General features: G+C 45.5%; 1 protein-coding gene across 1 annotated transcript in view; it reads right to left on the bottom strand.

The window, feature by feature from the left end:
* Window positions 1–10893, bottom strand: part of TRIM46 (tripartite motif containing 46) — a 32528-nt gene that overhangs the window by 16373 nt on the left and 5262 nt on the right. The window contains exons 2-4 of the mRNA XM_082202690.1: window positions 9906–10161; window positions 7303–7649; window positions 5761–5930 (exon numbers count right to left, since the gene is read on the bottom strand). Of these exons, the coding sequence (XP_082058816.1) occupies window positions 5761–5930; window positions 7303–7649; window positions 9906–10161 (773 nt within the window). The remainder of the gene's footprint in view (window positions 1–5760; window positions 5931–7302; window positions 7650–9905; window positions 10162–10893) is intronic.

The raw sequence follows: 10893 nt of genomic DNA, 5'->3' as shown, positions 1-10893 counted from the left end.
CTGACATCCCTACTGAAGCCAGCCCTATAAGCATGGAAATCTTTTTTTTTTTTTTTAATAAATCTTTATTTTATAACAACAGCTTAAAACACATAACATCATTCACTGAAACAAAGTCAACAAGCAAAAGAAAATTACATAAAACCTAAATCAAATTTTTAATATACAATTCTGTTACATTATTCGACTTCCCATCACCACAACGTGAGCTATAATTCATTAATATATAGTCTGCAGTGTTTTTTGTTAACCATTGTTTCTACCTCGCAGTTTTTTATATTATACCTACTGTGATTTTAATGTTTCCTATAATCGTTTCCATATATGAGAGGAATTTATTCCAGTCGTTAATAAATTTGGTATTTTTCTGTTGCCTGATCTTCTGTGTCATTATCGCTAAGTCAATATATTCAATTAACTTGGTTTGCCAATCTCTGATTGTTGGGACGTTGGGAGTTTTCCAATTCTGTGCCAACAGTATCCTAGCGGACACTGTTGCATATTGGAATAGGGTTTGGTCCTCTTTCTTGATTTCATCCCCCACCATTCCTAAAAGGAATGCCTCAGGTTTTTAGGAAAGGTGTACTTCAGAATCTTTTTTAATTCCTCATAGATTGAGCTCCAGAACCTCTTTACCACCTTACATGTCCACACCACATATGGTGAAAATCTCCCTCTTTCTTTTTGCACTTCCAACAGGTCTTGTCTCCGGTTTTGTACATTTTAGCTAATTTTGTTGGTGTGATGTACCAGCGGTACATCATCTTTTCCATATTTTCTCGGAGTCCCACACAAGCTGAAAATTTCATATCTTTGTTCCATAATTTGGTCCATCTTTCTGTATTCTAGGGGGTATCCTAAATCTATGGCCCATTTAATCATAACCTCTTTAACCTCCTCGTCCATAGTGTCCCAGTCTAGTAGCTGGTTGTACATTTTGGATAAGAGTTTAGATTTCCCTTCTATTATTTCTACCTGAAACTTAGATTTATTCTTACTCATACCGATTTTTTTATGCTCGTTCCAGAGGGCATTGATTTGGTGGAATTGAAACCATCCCGTTAATTTATCTTTTAGCTCTTCGTAGGGCCTGATTTCCCATCCCTTTATCAGATCTTCTCAAAAGGTCAGCGTATGTCCATCTTTTGCCTTCCATGTTTAGTTTCTTAATTGCTAGAATATCAATGGGTGACAGCCACCATGGGGTGTCTTTCTCTATCAACCTCTTACATCTATTCCATACCTCCAACAACGTCCCTCTTATGATATGGTTGGAGAATCCTCTATGTACTCTCCCTTTTCCTGCCATAAGTATGCGTGCCACCCAAACCTAGCATCAAAGCCCTCCAGATCCAGTAGGTCAGTGTTATCCAAGGTTATCCATTCTTTTGTCCAACAAAGACAGGAGGCCTCATAGTACAATTGCAGGTTTGGGACCGCGAACCCTCCTCTATCTCTTCTGTCAGTGAGTAGCTTATATTTAATCCTGGCCCTTTTACCCTGCCAGATGAACCTAGACAGGGTCCTCTGCCACTCCTTAAACATTGTTGTACCCCTTACTACTGGAATATTCTGGAATAGGAATGTCATTTTTGGGAGGATATTCATTTTGATGGCAGCCATTCTCCCCTCCCACGAGAGCTGTAATCTACTCCAACTCTCTAGGTCTTTTCTGCACTCTCTCCAGGTTTTATTATAATTGTCTTCCACCAAATTTATGTTTTTTGGAGAAATCCAGATACCTAAGTATTTTACCTTCTTCGATGTCTGTATCCCCGATTCGAACTCAATTTTATTTTTCGATTGTTCATCTACATTTTTTATCAGCATCTTTGTTTTAATTTTGTTTAGTTTAAACCCAGATAACCTTCCGAATTCCTCCAATAGTTCAATAGTTTTGTTTATCCCCTTTATGGGGTCTTCTATTGTAATCACTAGGTCGTCGGCATAAGCCTTTACTTTATATTCTTTTATGCCAATTTTGATCCCTCTTATTTCCTGTGTTTCTCTTATTTTATTCAGTATGACTTCCAGAACCATAATAAATAGAAGGGGTGACAAGGGACATCCCTGTCTTGTACCTTTTGTAATCATAAATGAGTTGGTCAGGCTACTGTTGATAATTAGCCTTGCTCTTTGGGTCGAGTAAATTGCCTTTATACCTTCTAGGAATGGTCCTCTTATTCCTACCTTCTCCATGCATTTTATAAGGAAGTGCCAGGATACATTATCAAAAGCCTTTTCGGCGTCTACAAAGATTAAAGCAGCAGGGATATCGACCCTAAGGTCCAGATACTCGATTATGTTAACTAGGTATCTTACGTTATCTTTTATTTGCCTACCGGGCAGGAATCCGGCTTGATCTTTATGAATCGCTCTGTTCAAATATTTCTTTAATCTGCTCGCCATTATTCCTGCAAAGATCTTATAATCATTGTTAAGCAGTGAAATTGGCCTGTAGTTTTTTACATCAAGTGTATCTGACTCTGCTTTGGGTATTACTGTAATATATGCCTCTCTCCACGAATCCGGCATTTCCCCTCCTTGCAGGATATTATTAATTACTTTGCTAAGTATCGGGGCCAAGTGTTCCTCTAAAGTTCTATAGTATTTTTGGGAGAGGCCATCTGGGCCTGGGGCCTTTCCCAGGTTTCATTTTTTTGATAGTGTGTCTGACCTCTTCCGTCGTTGTCGGTTCATTTAGTAGTGCCTTTTCTTCCTCTGACAACTGTTCCCCTCCATTCCTTTCCAAATACCTTCCTATCTCATTTATGTCTTCGTCCTCCTTTTTTTTGTACAGGGTTTCATAGTACTGGAGGAACTTTCCCTTTATCTCATTGGGATCTTCTGTTATTTGATCTTCCCTTCTAATTTTATTAATTATATTTTGTTTTTTCCTTTTTCTCAGTTGCCATGCTAGCAGCTTACCCGTTTTATTTGCCGACTCGAAATACTTTTGTTTCATCGTTTTTATTCCCCATTCTATCTCTTGATTTAGGAGTGTTGTGTATTGGGTTTCTAGTATTTTGCAAAGCTGTTTTGTTCTCTCATCTTCAGGGTTTATTGTTAGTTTCCCCTCTGCTTCTTTTAGTTGTTTAAGTATTTCTTCCTTCTTTGCTTCTCTTAAATTCTTCCTATATTTATTCTGTTGGATCATGAAACCTCTGAGAAGAGCCTTACTTGCGTCCCAGACCACATCAATTTTTGTTCCCTTATTCAGATTTAACTCAAAGTATTCTTTCAAGATGTTCTTTGCTCTACCAATAATCTCGTCCTGTTCCAGTAAGTAATCGTTCATTCTCCATCTGTATGGTCCTGCTAGTTTGCATTTTATTTCCAAAAATATTGGGTTGTGATCCGAGAGAGTTCTGGGTTCTATTTCACATTTCACCGATCTTATCGAGAGCTCTCTGGAGACCCAGATCTGGTCTATTCTACCCCAGCTCTGGTGTACCCCTGAAAAGTGCGTGAACTGTTTTTCCGTTGGGTTTTTAAACCTCCAAATATCAATCAGGTCTAAGTTTTCTTGGAGGTCATAGAAGGTTCTTGGGAGCTTCCCCTGCTTCTCTTTCTTCCTTTTTTCACTTCTATCTAACCCGGGTTCTGGGACTCCATTCAGATCTCCTAGTAGGATTAATTTATAATTTTCTAACTCTAGTAGTATTTGTTCCAATTTTTTAAAGAATTCAGTTTTGTTTGTATTGGGGGCATACACTGATACTACATTAAATCTTTCTCCTTGATGGGTAATTTGGATCCCCAAAATCCTCCCCTCCTCATCTTTACAAATTAATTTGGGTTCCAATTTTTCTTTAACATAGATTACCAACCCTCTTTTTTTGTTCACGTCTGAGTTGATAAACTCCATTCCCAACTTTTTATTAACGAATATATGTTTGTGTTTTTTAGCTACATGGGTCTCTTGACAGCAAACCACGTCGCATTTTTTATTTCTCAAAACTTTCTCTATTTTATTCCTTTTTGCTTTCTCGTTTAAGCCATTAACATTCCAGGTCAAAAAAGTTAAAGACATTGTTAAAATTGGGTATCGGATTTATGTCCAACCTTCAGTTCCTAGTTTCTTCCTCCTCCCCTGTTTCTTCCTCTTCCGCCACCCCTTCCTCCTCCTCCGCCTGTCCATCCCCCCTCCTTCCCCCCACAGTCTCTCCCTCCTCCCCCTCCTCCTCCCTCTCAACTCCGGCTTCCCGTCCATCTGTTACTCTGTCCTCCTTTTTACCAAGCTCCCTTTCATATCTCCTCAGGAACTTTTCCACCTCTAGTGGGCTAGTCAACTTAAATCTCTTGTCTTTGAAAAAAAAAAAGCATGGAAATCTTAAGTGCTTCCTAGACGGAGGCTGTTGCAGAGTGGCAGAACATGGCATCTGCTTTGCCGAAGGTTGGAGGTTTGATTCCCGGCCTCTGTAGGTATACAGTGGTGCCCCGCAAGACGAATGCCTCGCAAGACGAAAAACGCACAAGACGAAAGAGTTTTCCGTTTTTTGAGTCGTTCCGCAAGACGGATTTCCCTATGGGCTTGCTTTGCAAGACGAAACGTCTTGCGAGTTCTTGCGAGTTTGTTTCCTTTTTCTTAAAGCCGCTAAGCCGTTAATAGCCGCTAAGCTGCTAATAGCTGTGCTTTGCAAGACGAAAAAACCGCAAGACGAAGAGACTCGTGGAACGGATTAATTTCGTCTTGCGAGGCACCACTGTACCTGAGATACTTGCTACCCAAAATGCTGAAGAATGCCTGCCAGTCAGTGTGGGTAGTATAAGGCAGTTTCCTATGCCCCTGTTAAAAACTTAAAACCTTTAACTCAGAACCATGAGAACTAGAATCTTGCTGTCATATTTAAGAGAAGGGCCGCAGGTCAGCAGTGCAGCACATGCAGGAAGGTACCAGGTGATTGATTGATTGACTGACTGACTGACTGACTGACTGATTGATTGAATTTATATCCCGCCCTATATCTGGAGGTCTCAGAGCGGTTCACAGAATAAAATCAAAATATGAAACCACAAAATACATAATCAAAATAAAAACAACAACCCAATAACAACCCCCCCCCAAAAAAAATACATTTTAAAAAGGCACTGGATCCTCACAACTTTTAAAGTAAGACAATGAGCAAACCTGGACAGGAGCCACTCGTTGGAAAGACCATGATCTCAGAAATGTCTGTGGCAATATTTATCAGTGAGGCAACACTAAGCTACATGGACCGTTTGGTCTCACTCGCTATATGGCAACTTCCTTTTTTTATTTTTAGATTTGCACTTCTAACAAAATCTTATTGATTTTCCAATTATTTTTTAACGTTCTCAATCAGATGTAACTAACCATAGGAAAAACAGACACAGGATTCCCTCGCATCCTTGGACCTCACTCCACCCTCCCAGGGGTTCCATGTTTAACATTTCCTGCTGCATATTTCATGTCCTCCATTTATTCCATTTATATTTTATATCGTAAGTCTCTGTTAACTCACAAGTGTTATTTCAGTCCTGTTAAAGAGCTCAGCTGTTTACAACGCTCTTCCAGGTATAAAATAAATTTCCTTCAGTCTTTACCAAAACCTGTGTCTGATATTTCTAGTCATTTTCACCAGCTCAACATAATCCATCGGTTTAACTTGCCGTTCTTCTCTGGTGGGGACTTTTCCGTCTTTCCATCTCTGGGCCAGCAACTTCTCTACCTTCCTTTCTCAACTCAGTCATTTTATCAGAACCGGGTGGGCGGACAGAGGTGGGGATGAAGGAGACAGCTTAAATCCCACTGAAAGCCTCACCTTGAGGGCCTGGTAGGCGCTGACAACGGGCGAGATCTTGTGGCCCGTGTGCGTCCGGCGAACACGGCACAGCTGGCACACTAAGCGCTGGCAACTCTTGCAGTAATGTGTCACCTCTTCCCGGTGTTCTGGGCATGTCAGACCCTGTGCAGGACACAGAAGGAGGCAGGTTAGTCACGGTTTTACTTTGTTCGAAGTCCCTGGCACTCACGGACACAAATGCAGGCTTCCTAGTCTTTGTGGGGAGAGGACTTTCCCTTTGAATCCGTTTCTTTAAGACAGGAAGCCTCAGACCCAGGGGGCACAAATGAACTAGAAAGCACCTACAAAGTGTGCCTTAGTAGCTCTGTGTGAGGGGGAAAAGGCCTTCAGGAACAAGAAACAAGACCAAGGAAGATTCCTAAGGCGTACTCTTGAGAAAGGCCCTGGATTGGGAGAAATGTGGGGGAGAACTTCGTGCAAAAACAGGGACACACACACACCAAGAGGCAGTGTGGTGCAGTGGTTAAAGTGTCAGACTAGGACCTGGGAGAGTCCGGGGTTCAAATCCTGACCTGGCCAAGAAACTCACTGGGTGGCCTTGGGCCAGTCACTTGGGCCAGCTGAGGTAGTCACAGGGTTGTTGTGGGGATTGACTGAGGAAGAGGGAGAACTATGGAAGCCACCCTGGAGGAAATGTTGGGATATTATTATTATTATTATTATTATTATTATTATTATTATTATATGCTACCCATCTGACTGGGTTGCACTAGCTACTCTTGGCAGCTTCTGACATATATAAAAGCATAATAAAATGTTACAAAAGGCTTCCCTAAACAGGGCTGCCTTCAGATGTCTTTTAAAAGTCAGATAGTTGTTTATTTCCTTGACATCTGATGGGAGGGCTTTCCGCAGGGCAGCTGCCACTACCAAGAAGGCCCTCTACCTGGTTCCCTGTAACCTCACTTCTTGCAATGAGGGAACCGCCAGAAGGCCCTCGGAGCCGGATCTCAGTGTCCAGGCTGGACGATGGGGGTGGAGACACTACTTCAGGTATACAGAGCCAAACTGTTTAGGGCATGGGTAGGCAAACTAAGGCCCAGGGGCTGGATCTGGCCCAATTGCCCTCTAAATCTGGCCCGCAGACGGTCCGGGAATCAGCGTGTTTTTACAAGAGTAGAATGTGCCGTTTTACTTAAAATGCATCTCTGGGTTATTTGTGGGGCATGGGAATTCGTTCATTTCCCCCCAAAAAATATAGTCCCCGTCCCCCGTCCCCGGCAAGGTCTGAGGCACTGTGGACACCGACCCCCTGCTGAAAAAGTTTGTTGACCCCTGGTTTAGGGCTTGAAAGGTCAGCACCAACACTTTGAACTGTGTTTGGAAATGTACTGGGAGCCAGTGTAGATCCTTTAGGACCGGTATTATATGGTCCTGGCACCAGCCTGGATTAGTTGCTGCTTCCAAGTCACTTCCAAATAAAAAGCAAAGTCTTCCCTCCTGGCCCTCGGAGGAGTTGGGGGGAGCCCCTTACCTTGGGCCGGAAGGTGAGCGTGGGTGGGGTGGGCTCGTGCTGGGCTTTCTGGGTACCCCACGGGTGGTAGAGCTTAAAGCACTCGTTGCAGAAGCTTGATTTGCACTCGGTGCAGCCCTTGGTGGCCTCCAGCTGCGGCGGCTTGCAGAACTGGCACATGATGGCCGCGCTGACGTTGATGGTGTGGCGGTAGCGCTCCACCACCCTCTCCAGCGTCAGGTTGCGGAAGAGGCTGCCCAGGCCCCTCTCGCCCAGGTCCACATCCCTCTGGCACAGCGGGCAGGGGAAGAGCACGCTCTGGGGGTGCAAGAGGCCGCCTCGCTTGCGCCCCGGGTACGTGCCGAAACCTGCAAGCACAGGGACACCAGAACACAAGGCAAGGTGACATTGCGCACACAGCACATGCTTCCCCAGAAGATGCAGGGACTCCCATCAGCCTCGGGGAAACTGGCCCATGGGCAGGGCTGATGGGATTTGTAGTCCGGCAACATCCAGAGGGTCACAGGTTCCCCACCCTTGTCCTAGAATCATGTCCCAGCCAATCAGGTGTGGGGAACTTGCAAGCCCTCCCAGGTCTTGCTGGACTCCAACTCCCATCAACCACAGCAAGCATTGAAGGGATGGGTTTCCCAAACCCAAAACTGACTGCGCAGGCAGTTTGAAACTGCACCAAAATCCCTATTTTTCCTTAGCTAAAATGCTTTAACTTGAGCTCTTGAGCCAAAACCCAGCTGTATAAACAAGTGCTCAGAGCCCTCTCCTTTATCAGTTTGTGACGGCAAGGATGGCCTTGACTGTACCAGTAGAACAGGGAAGACACGCCTGTGCCTTATCTTATATCCTGACCACAAAGGCGCACAGACCTAGTCTGGGAACAGCGCCAGAGGGTGTTCTTGGAGATGGTGACCTCTTGCTCCAAGATAAGAGTAGGAACAGGAAGATCCTTTTATGGTCAGAAGTACAGGAAGGAATATCCTTTTATGGTCAGAAATATAGGAAGGAATACCCTTTTATGGTTAAGAGTGCCGGAGCAGGAACATCTGTGATGTCAGCCTGCGTGTACAAGCTGACGTGGCTAGATTCCTGGGGAAGGGGGGAGAGGGTGCCTGGAGGATATATATACTGCATGTAATCTCTCATTTCTTTGGACTTGCTGTGGACTGACCACGCAAGTGCCTTTCTGCTGTTTCGGAGAGCAGAAATAAAGAACTCTTTCTCTGAACCAACCCTTGGTGTCATTTGACTTCCTTCCTCCTGTCCGGGAGCAACGCAGACCCAGTCAGTGAACTCCAATAAGGCTACAGCATGGCCCACAGTCAGAGGTGATGGAGACTGCAGTCCATCGACATCTGGAGGGTCACAGGTTCCCCACTCCTGTCCTTGACACGTGTCCCAGCCAATCAGGGATCACATATGAAATGCGGTCAGGGACTGGCTTGGACGCTGAGGAGCGGTGGCTGGATACTGATGAGCGGCCACTGGGAGAAGTGGGGTTGGGAAAAGGGACCAGTGATCTGGGGGAGCCTGTAACAGCTAGGAAGCGAGAGGCAGAGGCAGGAGAAGCTGCAGGATTGGAGGGTCAAGAACAAGTGCAGGAGGAGAGAGAGATGGGTCAGGCTGGTGGAGAGTCACAGGCTTCCACACCTCCTCTCCTGCCTCATCTCTCCTACTCCACTGTCTCCCAGGACCAGAAGAGGACTGAAGTGGGAGGATCAGAAGGCTAAAAGCAGGCGTAGTCTTCGCCTGCTTGCGTTCAGCTCAGATGGAGGAGATACCACAAGCCAAAGTTAGGGACGGGGCCTCTCTGTTGCGGCAACAGCCTCATCATGTGAACTCCCAGGAGTAGCTGAGAGACATAAGACTGATGGACATCCCTTTTCTTTTGACAATAGTGAAATCCTTTCCCTGGACTTTCCTCTTCTGGCCGTGGCATGTAAGCAGCTGTGGGGAACTTGTGGGCCCTTCAGATCTTGCTGATAACCCAAAGCCCCTCTTCCCACTTTCCTCCCACCCTGTTTCCCCAGTGCCAAATTTTAATTTGTAACATCCTTGGGGCAACGACCTGCCCTATTGCGTTTGCAGCACGAACTGCAAACATCCCTACGGCCCAACCGCTTTTACCTTCCACCAGGTAAAGTTAAAGGTAAGGGACTCCTGGACGGTTACGTCCAGTCAAAGGCGACTATGGGGTTGCAGTGCTCATCTCGCTTTCAGGCCGAGAGAGCCGGCGTTTGTCCGCAGACAGCTTTCCAGCTCATGTGGCTAGCATAACTGAACCGCTTCTGGCACAACAGGACACTGTGACGGAAGCCAGAGCACACAGATATGTCGTTTACCTTCCAGCTGCAGTGGTACCTATTTATCTACTTGCACTGGTGTGCTTTCGAACTGCTAGGTTGGCAGGAGCTGGGACAGAGCAAATGGGAGCTCACTTCGTCGCAGGGATTCAAACCGCCGATCTTTCGATCGGCCAGCCCAAGAGGCTAAGTGGTTTGGACCACAGTGCCACCCGCATCCCATCTTCCCCCAGGAGGGGGTGCCCTCGCCCTACATGTCTGCCTGCCCACCAGCAGAGGGCACCACCACACCGCCCTCCTCCCCACCTGACTTAAGGAGTCGGTCCAGACGCTCTGGCTTGGGGATGACCCTGCGGCCCAGGCGAGGACTCCGCGTGGCTGGCGTAGAGGCCGGAGAGGTGGGCTCGGAGGTGGGGTCCGGGCAGACGTAGCCTTGCTGCAGCAGGACCTCGGTGGCGCAGATGTGGCAGACATTGTGCATGCAGGGAAGCACCAGGGGCTGCTTGTACATCTCCTTGCACACCGGGCACAACAGCTCCCTCTCCATGTTCTTCATGCTGGTCTGGAAGGACAAGGAAAGAGTGGAAAGGAAAACAGGGTTCAAGAGAACGAAACCGTGATTCCCGCAAAGAGAAGCTGGTTCCAGCTCAACACCAGTATTATAACATACTGTAGGATCCCCCGTAGAAGGGACCTAAGAGGTCTGGGGGCAACAACAAGGGGTGCTGAGGGTGTAAATGACTCCCAGACTTTGAAAAGCTGGTATCGCTGGATCAATTTTGTTCAATTACTTAAGGCTGAATAGTTTTAATTGGCTTTTGAATGCATGTTCAATTAATTTTGTTTTGATCTGATTTACTGCATGCCTGCGCCGCTTTTCGTTCGAATGAATCCCAAAGCGGCTTACAAACAGTGAATAGCAATAACACAACACCACAAGTGCAGCATAAATCCCACAGAACAATTAACAAATCATCAGCCTAACTGTTGCAACCTATAAAACACCATTAGTAAAGCAACAACTACAAAAACAAGCTGAGCATCACAATGAAAACAAAAGTCGTCTTACACGATTAATGAACCAATAGGGCATTTATAATCTATTAAACAAGAATTAACAACGCTGACGAAATAGCAACCAAAAAAATAAACTGAGCGCTGTTAAGTTCACGCACACGCACTGCACACACCCTTTTTGTTCCTGTTCTGAATTTTATCATATTACTATCTTCCTTAGTGGGTCGTCATGCAAACCGCCATAGCTGTCAACGTTTCCCTTTTTTTAAGGGAAATT

The sequence above is a fragment of the Podarcis vaucheri genome (assembly GCF_965113315.1).
Source record: "Podarcis vaucheri genome assembly, chromosome: 16".
NCBI classification, from domain to species: domain Eukaryota; kingdom Metazoa; phylum Chordata; class Lepidosauria; order Squamata; family Lacertidae; genus Podarcis; species Podarcis vaucheri.
The sequence above is the reverse complement of the archived record's forward strand: the minus strand, read 5'-3'. Positions and strand labels throughout refer to the sequence as shown.